Here is a 15,174-nt window from a genome sequence, read left to right on the forward strand (position 1 = left end):
TCGGGGGTCGCTGGGTGGATGGGTGTTCGGCGGAGTGTTGTCGACTTGCGGTGCGCTTCACGGGCGGAGGACTTGTGCGCAAGATTTCGAAGGGTGCCAAGACCGAATCGCGAGGTGGAGGCTCGAAACAGAGTCGACCAATCAACGCAGCCGGAACAGCCCGCTTCATGAATCGCGCATCGCATCCTGCATCTCGAAAAACTGCGGCAGCGCGACGTGAACGACACGAACGCCACCTCGCTGTCCACCACCACAATCGCGCAGGCCACAGCGCGTCCCGATTTCATCTCCTTTGACTTCTCGAAGATCGCGTGGAGTTGGAGGGATCGCGTCGTGGCGTAGCAGGACAGCATCAGACCAAAGGCGAGCTCGGCGCCAGAAGCCGCAGCAACGAACATCTTTGCACGACATCTTGATAGTACCATCAGCATGGCCGGCATTCCTCCACCGCCGGGATGGGCACCTCCACCGCCTCCAGGAGCGCCGCCGGGACTCTCAGCGAATGGTATTCCCCCTCCGCCACCTGGGTTTGCGCCGCCCAAGGACCCTCATGCGGAGAAGCTGCAGCAGAAGAAGCAGAAATGGCTGCGACAACAGAGGCAGCGTTTTGCAGAGAAGCGACGGGGTGGCTTTGTGGAAACACAGAAAGCGGACATGCCTCCAGAGCACTTGCGAAAGATCGTCAAGGACATTGGAGATGTGTCGCAAAAGAAGTTCAGCGCAGATAAGAGAAGTTATCTTGGAGCGCTCAAGTTCATGCCACATGCTGTTCTGAAGCTGCTGGAAAATATGCCTATGCCATGGGAGAGCAGTCGGGATGTAAAGGTCCTGTACCACGTCAATGGATGTTTGACACTAGTCAACGAGATTCCGAGAGTCATCGAGCCAGTGTTTCACGCTCAGTGGGCGACGATGTGGGTGGTCATGCGACGAGAGAAGAGCGATCGACGGCATTTCAAGCGTATGCGATTTCCGCCTTTTGATGACGAGGAGCCGCCGCTTTCTTGGAGCGAGAACATCGAGGACGTCGAACCTTTGGAGCCAATACAGATGGAGCTGGACGAGAATGAGGACGAGCCTGTGTTCGAATGGTTTTACGATCATCGCCCGCTTTCTGACACTAGCCATGTCAATGGACCGAGTTACAAGGAGTGGAACCTATCATTACCGCAGATGGCCACGCTGCATCGATTGAGCGACCCGCTATTGTCGGACATCAACGACAAGAATTACTTCCACCTCTTCGACATGCCAGCCTTTGCGACCGCAAAGGCGCTGAATGTGGCGATTCCTGGGGGACCACGATTCGAACCTCTTTACAAGGACATCGACCCGAACGACGAAGATTTTGGCGAATTCAACGCGATTGATCGAATCATTTTCCGCGCTCCAATCCGAACTGAGTACCGTGTCGCCTTCCCATATCTGTACAACAGCTTGCCTAGATCTGTCAAGCTCGGGGTCTACAGCTACCCGCAGACAGTCTACGTCAAGACTGAGGACCCGAATCTGCCGCCTTTCTACTTCGACCCAGTCATAAATCCCATTTCTTCAAGGCAAGTGATGCCGAAGAACCTGACAATCAGCCACGAAGACGAGATTTTTGGGCAAGGGAACAATGAAGAGCCGGACGAGGAAGATGGTGGCTTTGTCATGCCAGAAGGTGTCGAACCATTCCTCGAGGATGAAGATCTGTACAACGACGATACTGCGGCAGCTATCGCGTTGTGGTGGGCGCCATATCCATTCGACAGGCGGTCAGGCAAAATGGTGCGAGCTCAAGATGTGCCGCTGGTCAAGCAGTGGTATCTGGAGCACGTTCCAGCTGGTCAGCCTGTCAAGGTCAGAGTGTCCTATCAGAAGTTGCTAAAGACATATGTCTTGAACGAGCTGCACAAGAAACCACCCAAGGCGCAGAACAAGCAATTGCTTGGGCGCAACCTGAAGAGAACGAAATTCTTCCAGCAGACCACCATCGACTGGGTAGAGGCCGGTCTTCAGGTCTGCCGACAAGGTTTCAACATGCTGAACTTGCTCATCCACCGCAAGAACTTGACCTATCTCCACCTGGACTACAACTTCAACCTGAAGCCTATCAAGACTTTGACAACGAAAGAGCGAAAGAAATCGCGTTTCGGAAATGCTTTCCACTTGATGCGTGAGATCCTTCGATTGACGAAGCTTATCGTTGATGCTCAAGTGCAATACCGTCTTGGCAACATCGACGCCTTCCAGCTGGCAGATGGCATACTCTACGCCTTCAACCACGTAGGCCAACTCACCGGTATGTATCGATATAAGTACAAGCTTATGCACCAAATTCGATCGTGCAAGGACTTGAAGCACTTGATCTACTACCGATTCAACAGCGGACCAGTTGGCAAGGGGCCTGGCTGCGGTTTCTGGGCTCCTGCGTGGAGAGTCTGGCTGTTCTTCTTGCGTGGCATCATCCCTCTACTGGAGCGATGGCTTGGCAACTTGCTCAGCAGACAGTTCGAGGGCCGTCACTCGAAAGGTGTGGCAAAGACAGTCACTAAGCAACGTGTTGAGTCGCACTTCGATCTCGAACTCCGCGCATCTGTCATGGCCGACTTGATGGACATGATGCCGGAAGGCATCAAGCAGAGTAAGGTCAACACGGTCTTGCAGCACTTGTCAGAGGCATGGAGATGCTGGAAGTCAAACATCCCATGGAAGGTGCCCGGTCTGCCTAAGCCGATCGAAGATGTGATTTTGCGATACGTCAAGTCAAAAGCAGATTGGTGGGTATCCGTTGCACACTACAACCGCGAGCGCATTCGACGTGGTGCAACCGTGGACAAGACCGTGGCCAAGAAGAATCTTGGTCGATTGACTCGTCTGTGGTTGAAGGCTGAGCAGGAACGTCAGCACAACTATCTCAAAGACGGTCCCTATGTCAGCACCGAAGAGGGTGTCGCCATCTTCACAACTGCAGTACACTGGTTGGAGAGCAGGAAATTCCAGCCTATTCCATTCCCATCAGTCAGCTACAAGCATGATACCAAGATTCTGATTCTGGCTCTTGAGCGTCTGCGAGAAGCCTACTCGGTCAAGGGCAGACTGAACCAGAGTCAGCGCGAGGAACTTGCACTCATTGAGCAAGCATATGACAGTCCTGGCACGACACTGGCGCGCATCAAGCGCTTCCTGCTGACGCAGCGTTCATTCAAAGAAGTCGGTATCGACATGAACGACAACTACAGCTCGATCAACCCAGTTTACGATATCGAACCCATCGAGAAGATCACAGATGCCTATCTTGACCAGTACCTTTGGTACCAAGCAGACCAGCGGCGCTTGTTCCCAGCGTGGATCAAGCCCTCTGACTCTGAAGTGCCCCCTCTCCTCACCTACAAGTGGGCGCAGGGCATCAACAATTTGTCTAATGTCTGGAGTGTCGATGAAGGCGAATGCAATGTCATGCTCGAAACGAGACTAGACAAGGTGTATGAGAAGATCGACATCACGCTCCTTAACAGACTGCTGCGACTGATCATGGACCACAACTTGGCTGATTACATCTCCTCCAAGAACAATGTTCAGCTGAACTACAAGGACATGAATCACACCAACAGCTATGGTATGATTCGAGGACTCCAGTTCAGCGCCTTCGTCTTCCAGTACTACGGCTTGATCATCGATCTGCTGTTGCTTGGCTTGCAGCGTGCATCAGAAATGGCTGGTCCGCCAAATGCGCCGAACGACTTCCTCCAGTTCCGGGACAGGGCCACAGAGAGTCGTCACCCCATTCGACTCTACACCCGCTACATCGACAAGATCTGGATTTTCTTCCGCTTCAGTGCTGACGAGTCGCGTGATCTGATACAACGCTTCCTCACCGAACAGCCAGATCCAAACTTCGAGAACGTCATTGGATATAAGAACAAGAAGTGCTGGCCTCGGGACTCACGCATGCGCTTGATGCGACACGATGTCAACCTGGGACGTGCTGTCTTCTGGGACATGAAGAACCGCTTGCCGCGTTCTATCACCACTATCGAGTGGGACGACACGTTCGCCAGTGTGTACAGCAGGGACAACCCAAATTTGTTATTTGCCATGAACGGATTCGAGGTTCGCATCCTGCCAAAAATCCGCAACCAGAACGACGAGTTCCCAACCAAAGACTCCGTCTGGGCCCTTGTTGACAATGCTACCAAGGAACGCACTGCCCATGCGTTCCTGCAAGTTACCGCCGAGGACATCGCCAAGTTCAACAACAGAATTCGTCAGATCTTGATGAGCTCCGGCAGCACAACTTTCACCAAGATCGCCAACAAGTGGAACACGACCCTCATTGCACTGTTCACGTACTATCGTGAAGCCGCAGTGAGTACTGTTGAGCTACTTGATACAATTGTGAAGTGTGAGACCAAGATTCAGACTCGTGTCAAGATTGGTCTGAATTCCAAGATGCCTTCGCGTTTCCCACCAGCCGTCTTCTACACGCCCAAGGAATTGGGTGGTCTTGGTATGATCTCTGGTTCACACATTCTCATCCCAGCCTCGGACAAGCGCTGGTCCAAGCAGACCGACAGCGGTGTCAGCCATTTCCGCGCAGGCATGAGTCACGATGAAGAGACCCTCATTCCCAACATCTTCCGTTACATCATTCCTTGGGAAGCGGAGTTCATCGACTCGCAACGCGTGTGGACTGAGTATTCGCAGAAGAGACTTGAAGCTAACCAACAGAACCGACGTCTGACATTGGAGGATCTGGAAGACTCCTGGGATCGTGGTCTGCCTCGTATCAACACACTTTTCCAGAAGGACCGAAGTACTTTGTCATTTGACAAGGGTTTCAGAGCCCGGACGGAGTTCAAGATCTATCAGCACATGAAGAGCAATCCATTCTGGTGGACAAGCCAGAGGCATGACGGAAAACTTTGGAATCTCAATGCCTATCGGACGGATGTCATCCAAGCGCTGGGAGGTGTTGAGACCATTCTGGAGCACACGGTATGTCATGTTCCTGACTCTGTTCCATGTTGGGTTATCATGCTAACAAATTCCGCAGTTATTTAAAGCTACAGCCTTTCCTAGTTGGGAGGGCTTGTTCTGGGTAAGCAGATTGTTCCCCTTCATGCAGCGCATCATCCTCATCGATCCTGCGATCAAGTCTGCTATTGCACTCCTTCCAAGCACCGCTTGCCTTCGATTTCATGCACATTTGCATCTTCAGTGGCTCCGTGCTAACAGCTTCGCAGGAGAAAGCCTCCGGGTTTGAAGAATCGATGAAATACAAGAAGCTCACGAACGCCCAACGATCCGGTCTCAACCAAATTCCAAACCGTCGGTTCACACTCTGGTGGTCGCCTACCATCAATCGTGCCAATGTCTACGTCGGTTTCCAAGTCCAATTGGATCTCACGGGTATCTTCTTGCACGGAAAGATTCCAACGCTCAAGATCTCGCTCATCCAGATCTTCCGTGCCCACTTGTGGCAGAAGATCCACGAGTCCGTGGTTATGGATCTGTGCCAAGTCTTCGACCAGGAACTCGAGGCTTTGGGCATTGAAACTGTGCAGAAAGAGACGATCCATCCTCGAAAGTCTTACAAGATGAACTCTTCCTGTGCCGATATCCTCCTCTTTGCGTCCCATAAGTGGAGTGTCAGCCAGCCAAGCCTGCTGTACGACACTAAGGACAACATGGGCCTGACGACTACGAACAAGTTCTGGATCGATGTACAGCTCAGATACGGAGACTACGATTCGCACGATATCGAGCGATACGTCCGTGCCAAGTATCTGGACTACACGACCGACAGCATGTCGATTTATCCTTCCGCTACCGGCTTGATGATCGGCATTGATTTGGCGTACAACTTGTACTCTGCCTATGGACAGTACTTCCCTGGTCTGAAGCAGCTGGTGCAACAAGCCATGGCCAAGATCATGAAAGCCAACCCAGCACTGTACGTGCTCCGCGAGCGTATTCGAAAGGGTCTGCAGCTGTACGCATCTGAGAGTAACCAGGAGTTCCTCAACTCTCAGAACTACTCAGAGCTGTTCAGCAACCAGATCCAGCTCTTCATCGACGACACCAATGTCTACCGTGTTACGATCCACAAGACGTTCGAAGGCAACTTGACAACCAAGCCGATCAACGGTGCTATCTTCATCTTCAACCCTCGAACTGGCCAATTGTTCTTGAAGATCATTCACACCAGTGTCTGGGCTGGTCAGAAGCGCCTTGGTCAGCTCGCCAAGTGGAAGACGGCCGAAGAAGTAGCTGCACTTATCCGATCTTTGCCAGTGGAAGAACAGCCCAAGCAGCTCATTGTCACGCGAAAGGGTCTCCTCGATCCACTCGAAGTGCACTTGCTCGATTTCCCGAATATCAGCATTCGTGCATCAGAGCTCCAACTTCCTTTCCAGGCTGCCATGAAGGTCGAGAAGCTAGGAGACATGATTCTGCGTGCCACTGAGCCGCAGATGGTGCTGTTCAATCTCTACGATGAATGGCTGAAGAGCATCTCTTCGTATACCGCGTTCTCCCGTCTGGTCCTGATATTGCGTGCACTGCACGTCAACCAGGATAAGACGAAGCTGCTGCTGCGACCCGACAAGACTGTCATTACGCAGGAACACCACATCTGGCCCTCGCTGTCCGACGATGACTGGGTCAAGGTCGAAGTGCAATTGCGTGACCTCATCTTGAATGACTACGGCAAGAAGAACAATGTCAACACCTCCTCGCTCACAAACAGCGAAATCCGAGACATCATTCTCGGTATGGAAATTTCCGCACCAAGTATGCAACGTCAACAAGCTGCAGAAATCGAGAAGCAGCAGCAGGATCAAGCTCAACTTACTGCTGTTACGACCAAGACGCAGAACGTGGCTGGCGAGGAGATGATTGTTACTACAACATCGGCATACGAGCAGCAGTCCTTTGCATCCAAGACTGAGTGGCGGACGCGAGCCATCGCCACGTCCAACCTGCGGACCCGCGCCAACAACATCTACATTTCCTCTGAAGACATCCGCGACGATGAACACCACTTCACCTACGTCATGCCAAAGAATATCCTGAAGCGCTTCATTGCCGTTGCAGATCTTCGTGTGCAGGTCGCTGGCTACCTTTACGGTGTGTCTCCACCGGACAACAAGCAAGTCAAGGAAATCAAGACAATCGTGATGGTGCCGCAAGTTGGCTCAACGCGGGACATTCAGCTCCCACGCAACCTGCCGGAGAATGAGATGCTGCAAGGTCTCGAGCCTCTGGGTGTCATCCACACTTCCGCAGGCAACGAGACCAACTACATGACGGCACAGGACGTCACTCAGCACGCCAAACTCATGGCGGCTCACCCATCATGGGATCGCAAGACTGTGACTATGACCGTGAACTTCACACCTGGGTCCGTATCCCTTTCTGCCTGGTCTCTGACACCTCAAGGCTACCAGTGGGGCGCAGAGAACAAGGACCTGTCATCCGACCAGCCTGCCGGATTCTCTACTGCTTTCGGTGAGAAATCTCAGCTTCTTCTGTCGGACAAGATCCGAGGATATTTCTTGGTGCCAGAGGATGAGAGATGGAATTGGTCTTTCTTGGGATCTGGCTTTGGTGATCGCGAGAAGGGTCGTGTGTTTGTGCAAGTGGGCATTCCGCGACGATTCTATGATGATGTGCATCGGCCCATCCATTTCCAAAATTTCGCTGAGTTGGAGGATGTTTGGGTCGACAGGAGCGACAATCTGGCATAAGGGAGGTTAGGAAAAGGAGATGTGAATTGAGCATGAGGCGGAAAGCTCGAACGAAAAGCGATGAGTGTACATGATTTTCGGACAGCATCAGCGTAAGGCGTTCAAGGGGCGCCTAGATATGGCCTGGGAGAATTGTGGAAAGGGAAAGGTGATTGCAGTTGTAACATTACATTGCTGCGTCGATGGAATCTAGAGCTTGTCTTGCATAGTAGGCAATAAAAAGTGCTCAATGTGTACAATCTTCCATTTGCCCAGGAGCAGTCGCGTAAAAGCAGTGGACTAACTGAGATCATCACTCAGATGCTACTGCTGAGCCATGGTCAAGCCTCTGAATTGGCGGCGGCCGAGCATGACCAGAGAGTACCAACAGAGCGGTGAGCAAAGGTTGCCTGCATCGATTATGCAGGAGCAGTTCGCACAGCATTGAATGCAGAACCATTCAGCCATCACCCGCGAACCAGGCGGGCTCAGGTGAGGATGACGACGCCACGTCAGGTACCATTACTGTGCCATTAGTCAATCGCAGTCCCACGACATGTTGCAGACAAACAAGTAGTTTCCAGTCTACGGCAATGCTGAGGGAAATGATGACGATGATGATATTGCCCGGCCTTGGAACATGGTCGAGGTTGAACTGGCTCCATCGCTGCCAACTCCCCGCCCGTCATTTCGCAAGGTCGCTCGTCGGGGCGATAGCATGCGCGGCCGGAAGAAGGTCCGCCCGTAAGCTCGTGTGCGAGGGAGGTACGTAGTGGCGCGGTGGGTAGATTCTGGAAGACTACTCGAAGGAGGTCCGACTCCGCGCAGGCGTATGCCGGGAGATGCAGTGGACGACGACATTTGGTGGCACGGCAGGGGAAGCACGGCAGGTTTGGAGAAATTTCGAAGCCGACTCTGGCCTTTGGTCCGAAGCGATGGCAGTCAGAAAGCAGGCAGAATGGGGGGCAATACATGCGTTTTGCAGGCGGAAATGCAGCTATTGCTGCAGTGGACTGCACTTCTTGGGATTATCATTGGGCGGACGCACCACGAGGCTGCGGCGGCCAAGGATGCGTGCAGTGCAGCCAGCGCGCTGCATAATAAGTCACTCGGGCCTCGTCGTATCGTCGTCGTCGTCGCCGGCGCCGATGCTTTGCCAGACCACGCTGAAAATTCGCAGCCTCCCGTCTCGTGTCGTATATCTCCTACACTCGTGATGATGAAGGGGCTGAGGGACGGGAAATGAAGATTCGCTCCACGTGACCGGCGACGTCAGCGGTCTTTGGAGAACGAGAGACTTGGAGCGAGCGAGCAGACACGGGCTGGCTGGCGTCGTGCTGGTGCCATCATTGCGCCTCGAGCGGTCGGGCGCGCGCCGTCTCACCACAACCAACACCTTGACCATCGCGTCCACGCCGTTTCACCCCTTCCAACTGCCCACCGCGCGCGGCAACGGACCGACAGCGACACTCTTTGCACACGACTACGCTTCCCAGCCCGGCCTGCACGGCCGACCACGACCACCACCAGCGCCAACATCCCAGATCCCCGCTCACATTTCTCCTGCGCGCTGCTTCACACGCGCACCACTGTCCGCTCCCATCGACGACCTCCACCGATCCGCTGCCCTCACTCGGCTCTCGCCAGCCATTGTGCCACGACAGACACCAGCCGATGCATATGTAACGATATACACCCACCTGTACAGACTCTCAAACACGATTGCCCACGACCCAGCTTATAACGACCACCGAACCTTTCTTCTCGCCCAGACCTTACTCTTGACTCGGAACAACCAGGCGTCCCACTCTAAACTCTCCGCAAACACTAACCGTAATTCTTCTTCGACGAAAAACCTCCTGCCACGAACACATGTCCCACCGTTTTCGATAGCAACCTCCCACTATGGACCCGCCACCCCCAGATGGCGCGCACACCACCACGGAAGGGAGGAGCAGCGCGGATGGTAGTGTGAAACAGACCACGACTCGGGCAGAGCGACGTCCAATGCCTGGCAGTTTCGTAGACATCCCCTCAGACGACTCTGCGAAGAGCGATCATGTGAACGACAGCATGGCCACCACACCTCCGAAGCCGTTGAGCAGGAACAACTCCGACTTCCCTCCCACGCCTCCCACCATGACCAGCAGCGAGCTTGCTGACCCCATCTCCGCCCCAAGGAGGCTGAGCCCTTCGCCTGTATTTGCAGATCGGGTTAGGAATGAGTTGGAAAGACACAAGTCGGGTCTTAGCACGCCCGTCAATCTGAGCAACAGCCCGCCTACACCGGATCCGTCACCCCCAACGCGCGGAGGCGATGGCTTGACGATCCCGCGTCCAGCAATGGCCAAGTATGAGAGCTCCTATGCCGAATCCTTCCAGACGGCTACCGAAGGGCGCACCTCACAGGCGAGCAATGCGCATGCGACCATGCTTCCCGCTGGAGTCGAGAGCACCCCAAAACAGAGCTGGCTGGACATGGCTCGCGCAATGGGCTTATCGAACCAGGTATTGGCCATGCAGGACGAGGAGCGTGCGGTGAACGACACCGATAGTGACAAAGCCGCGCGCGTCAAAAATTACCATCTCGAATCAGATGGCAGCGAGGGCGAAAAGGACAACAAAACGGTCACGTACGATGCTAGCGATGAGCGCAGCACATCCGATTCCAATGCTAAATCGTCCCCTGTTACCCGAAGCGTCAGTCAGAAGCTTGCTGTGACGGCCGTTCCTCGACTACGCAGACCATTCCAGCCTGGCGACGAGATTAAGCGACCCGACGATTTCCTGCTCTATGCATCCGCTGGGTCCATTAAGAAATGGAAGAAGCCAGAGCGCATGTCCAAAACACCGCCGCCCCGGGAAATGGATTCAGAATTTCTCAGGAATGCAGAGCCCGTGTTCCAGCCCGCTGCACCGGAAGCCCCAGAATCGGGGAAAGACATTCTTCAGCGTCTAGAAGATGTTATCAAAGAGGACAATGCAGACCCTGCTCCATTGACTGCGCTGCCGCCCATTCCAGCTGAGGAGCGACAAATATTGACACCACGCGAGGAGGAAGTCAAGCCTCCGAAGGAATTTACACCAAGTCCTCCCGCTAACACCGTCCCCACACCTCCTTCTACGGCACAGAAGGAGAAGAGCCTGGAAGAGAATAATGTGGTGTACAAGATGATCCAAGAGGAGAATGCTAAGCGACACAGCGCCATCTCTGATGGCAGTGTTCCAGCTAGAGTTGTCGCGCCGGCGGAGAATAAGCGCAAGCTGAGGCATTCGCAGAAGCGAGACTCCCTTCGTGGCGATGTCAGTCTGATCAGCAGCTCCGACAGCCATCGCCTCCGCCACAAAAGGGCGATGGGCAGCCTTGGACACAGTGAGGATGTAGCTAGCGCCAAGGAGAATGTGCTCTCGAATGGACGTCCGTCTACAAGAGGAACAGAAGGCAAGAGTGCTGATCCTGCCCCCCGCGCGAGCAGATCAACCGGCGAAAAGATCTTCTCGTATAGTAATATGCGAGATCGTTCTCCGAAGGTCGCACCCGCTAGCGTTCTGGGCAATCCGCACAAGCTGAGACGATCACTTCGACACAGCAGTCTCGATCACACCCCTCGATCTGTCAGCGATTCGGCTCGGCCTTTGAGCATTAACACCCATGCATTTCTCGCGGAGGCAGAAGCAGCTCCGCCTTCACCACGGCTCAGAAGGTCGTCTGCGGAAAACCGGTTGGATCGCAATAACGAAGTGCGGCGAACAAGTCTTGGGCACGTGCCAGAGGTGAAGCTTGCTCCAGTCGAGCCTGTGCAGCCTGCCATTACAGAGCAACTGATGAACGATGTGTCCAAGGAGGAATCACAGCAAAGCCCTCGACTGGTCACTTCAGAGAGGATGACGATGCGAGATCGACCTGAATCGTCCGAAGTCAGCTTCAACACTACACAATCTCCGCGACGGAAAAGCATGGATTATCGGTCACTGCACCCGACCATCACACCTATGAGTCAAGTCTCAGGCACAGCCATGTCGGAGGCTGAGCTCTGCGAGGCCAAGGGTGTGACCTTCTTTCCACACAACAATAAGAGTCTGCTTGTGGTTCAGACTGCGCGGCATGTCAGCATCCCAGACTACCCGCCGATTGATGAGGACGATTCCGACATTGATGGCAATCCGATCCCTCACATCAAGAGTCCGCGGTTCAAAGCGTTTGTCACGCCCGCTGATGAGATCGGGAAGCCGCTGCATAGTGTTGACAGCCCACTTACGAACCCCCGCGCAGCACCCGAGCCCCCTGTCATAAAATTTATTCCTCCAACGCCTGCTGACGAGCTCGAGCGAGAACTTGGCAGCGAAGAGGCCCGCAAGAAGGCAACCCCACGACCCAACCTTCAACGCTCGCTTAGCTTGAAAGACCGAATTCGTCGCTTCAGTGATGCCCTGAACCAACCCGTCCCGTTCGGCCGCCAAAACTCTTATCGCAGGTCTGCTCCTCCGCGCCGCATCCCGCAGGCTGAAGTGCAGCAGAGACCTACGTATTTGAGTTCTTTCTGGCAGCCCAGGGACTTTTGGGAGGGCTACAGTGATGACAGTGATGTTGAAGACGAAGAGGACTTCGAGCCTCTGCCCGCTGGTGGCGACACGAGCGATGTTGGCGAAGAGCAGCAGCAGAAAAGGAGGAGTGCAGCATTCTTTCTTCCTCGCGCCATGTCGAAACGGCTTCCGGGCTTCCGTGGATCGGGTGGCTTCTTGATGGGGAACAGTTTGGGAATCGATCGACACGGCTCGAACAACAGAAGGCATTACGTGGAGCGAAGAGCTAACGCTTCACACCCGAGCTTGGTCCTTCGGCCAGATCTGGTTCCTGACCAGCAGCATCGACAACCTTCATCGACGTCTTCCATGCCCAGTCTCCGTAACCGGCATTCTGAAGAACTTCTACGACGACTTTCGATTTCGGGCCCGCCGCAGCAGCAAAGAAGGATCATTTTCAAAGTGCCTTTCACTGGTGGCAGGAGGATCGAGTATGTTGGTTTCTCGGTTTTGGGTAAGAAGTTAGCGGCGAAGAAGAAAAGAGCAGCGGAAAGACAGGCGGAGGAAAGGAGGATGAGAGTAAGAGAAAGCATTGGACCCAGGGTCTATCATGAAGGTGGCGTGAGGTCATGAGGGAAGGATTTTGGATCCATTGGAAATGGTCACTAGGAACGGGAAGGATTCGAGAGGAAAGGCATGCCACCGCAGTGCGATGCTGCCACATTTGGAAAACGAGGAACGATGAACTTTTGGGGGCATTTGACGACCGGCTCAGCTCATTGACGAAGCGGAGCGTTGATGAAGATTTTGACTGATGATGAATGATGACTTGACTTGTCTTATGGCATTTGTACTTTTCGAAACGATTTGACGAAGTTCGCACGAATGTATCAACGTATCATTTCTCTGCGAGGCTGGCTTCTTCCCTCCTTCTGTAAGTTTTGTGTTGTATTGACCTGGCTTTCTGTATTGTTTTGGAATGGGCAAGAAAGGGGCAATGCAAAGTGAAATCCGAGGGACGGACACTTTTCTATCAAAGTACGTGTGACCTGGTCTATGAGAACAAATGGTCGCTGAGACCAGTAAATTCCAAGAGTGAGTAGTATTCTTTGCTATTACTACATATGTACTGTATTAGCCAATTGTGTAGAGTAATGAACAGTCTGGGCTCTGCGCAAAAAAGTCTTCCAAAACCCCCTCCAATCTGTAACCTGAATAGCACCAATAACTTTTGTCAAAAAGCGAAAGAAGCCACGTTACTCATTATCATTAAAGATCGTCCTCATTTCGTGGTCTTTTCGTCCATCGTCCTCGTTTCATAATCTTTTCATCCCTCGTCTTCATTGTGTGTCTTCTCATCCGTCGTCTGGGAGATGTGGTACGAGTACTTCAGCTGTCCGGCGGCCTCTCTGAGTTCCCACAGCCGCATCTTCTCCCTTGCAGTCAGCTTTCTAGTCTTCTCGACTGCTTGAAGTTTCAGGCAATGTGCTTCTACGGCCTGGAAGAATGCAACGTCTCTACCCTTAAGTCTGGCTCCCAGGAACGGACCGAGTCCAGGAATGGAGCCAGAGGCAGGAGGTTTTTTCTCGGTGAAGTGGCATTCCTTGAGGCACTCCTCCAAGATGGTGAGATAGGAGGGAAGTGACGCGCCTTCTATCTCTACATCCTCGACCTCGTCCTCCTCGTCCTCGATTTCTTGCTCGTGCTGTTGAGCTGATTGCGAAGGATCCGGCTTTTCTTCTGAATACTCTGGCTCATCATCCGAGTCCTCGGGCTCTTCCTTCGAATGCTCATGCTGGACTGTGTTCACTGCACCAGCAATGGTTCCTTGCGACTGCGTCGAGGCCTGAGCAGTGTTTATTGCACCAGTGATATTTCCCTGCGATTGCGTCGAGGCCTGGGCGTCCTCTTTGACCTGGGACTTTCCTGGTTTCTTTGCGGGTTTCCGCGGGCGCTCTAGCTCCTGGAGAGAGGGGAGATAGAAATCGATGATATCCCTGTATCTCGGGTAGACACTTGGCTCTTTGTGGAGGCAGTTATGAATTTTTATACGGCAGGCTGTGTTCGAGCGTACAGACGAGAGTAGTGGTCGAATGTCCTCGTATATCATCACACCGGCATGCCCTGGCATAACACCGGCACGCCCTTGCAACAGCAGCAGCATATCGTTTCTGGTCCACAGCATTGGAGCCATCGTTTTTCTGAAAGCGCTGTCTGCGCCTTGAAAGTCTTGTACTGAGGTTTGGTTGGAGGAGCGACCGTGCTTGCTGGTTCTTGCGTGATGGGCGAAGACAGGTCTTTACTCTTGCTGGGTTGAGATATCGAGTGTGTTGACTTATGCTCTGAAGCGAGTAGAACAATGCGTCGATGAATCTTGCTGGTGTTGTAGTATGGTGAGAAGTTCTACGAGAAAGGAGGAACTTGCAGGTAGAGACAGTATTTAAAATTCTTGAAAGGAGAAAGAAGGATGGGAGGCAGCTTCTTGGTTCTGAGGCCAAATCGCACCTTCTGCGGTACCCAGTAGGCAGTGGCATACCAGACTCATGGCCCGAAGTCTTGAGGAAAGTCATCTAATTTCTTGCCTAATGTTGCCAGATTGGTATTTTGACATTCGGTGCTGCTGTTGATGTTGTGGTAGCTTCCAAGGGGCAACATTGGTCCACGCAGTCACACAGGGCGACGGCGTGAGGCCACTTGCGGTGTACCATGAACATCTTGACGCATTCGTTGTGGTTGTTACGTATCAATCGTCGTAGCAAATCGAATAAGCAGCTTTCTGTTGATGCCATGAGCATATTGGAATCCGAGTGAACTGGTCGCGGTGGCCTCGAACCGTTGATAGAGCAATACCGATTCGGAAAGTCAGCACCGCCACACGCCACATTTCAACAGCGCCAAGACTTCCTGATTGGCGGCAGTGAACCAAAGAAAGTCGTCC

At 53.3% G+C, this 15,174-nt stretch overlaps 3 protein-coding genes across 3 annotated transcripts; 2 read left to right on the plus strand and 1 right to left on the minus strand.

The window, feature by feature from the left end:
* Positions 1-429: 429 nt before the first annotated feature.
* On the plus strand, positions 430-7,733 carry CKM354_000735000 (U4/U6-U5 snRNP complex subunit PRP8; the record flags this gene model as incomplete). Its single annotated transcript, XM_044802694.1, has 3 exons — positions 430-4,980; positions 5,039-5,083; positions 5,229-7,733. 3 exons carry the CDS (start codon positions 430-432, stop codon positions 7,731-7,733), a joined length of 7,101 nt encoding a protein of 2,366 aa, XP_044658629.1.
* A 1,884-nt stretch (positions 7,734-9,617) lies between these two features.
* On the plus strand, positions 9,618-12,869 carry CKM354_000735100 (uncharacterized protein; the record flags this gene model as incomplete). The annotated part of the gene is made up of 1 exon (XM_044802695.1): positions 9,618-12,869. The coding sequence occupies one exon, from the start codon at positions 9,618-9,620 to the stop codon at positions 12,867-12,869; it is 3,252 nt and encodes a 1,083-aa protein (XP_044658630.1).
* Positions 12,870-13,563: 694 nt separating this feature from the next.
* Positions 13,564-14,400, minus strand: CKM354_000735200 (uncharacterized protein; the record flags this gene model as incomplete). The annotated part of the gene is made up of 1 exon (XM_044802696.1): positions 13,564-14,400. The coding sequence occupies one exon, from the start codon at positions 14,398-14,400 to the stop codon at positions 13,564-13,566; it is 837 nt and encodes a 278-aa protein (XP_044658631.1).
* Positions 14,401-15,174: the final 774 nt, after the last annotated feature.

This window comes from Cercospora kikuchii, assembly GCF_019650295.1.
Source record: "Cercospora kikuchii DNA, contig_00004, whole genome shotgun sequence".
NCBI classification, from domain to species: domain Eukaryota; kingdom Fungi; phylum Ascomycota; class Dothideomycetes; order Mycosphaerellales; family Mycosphaerellaceae; genus Cercospora; species Cercospora kikuchii.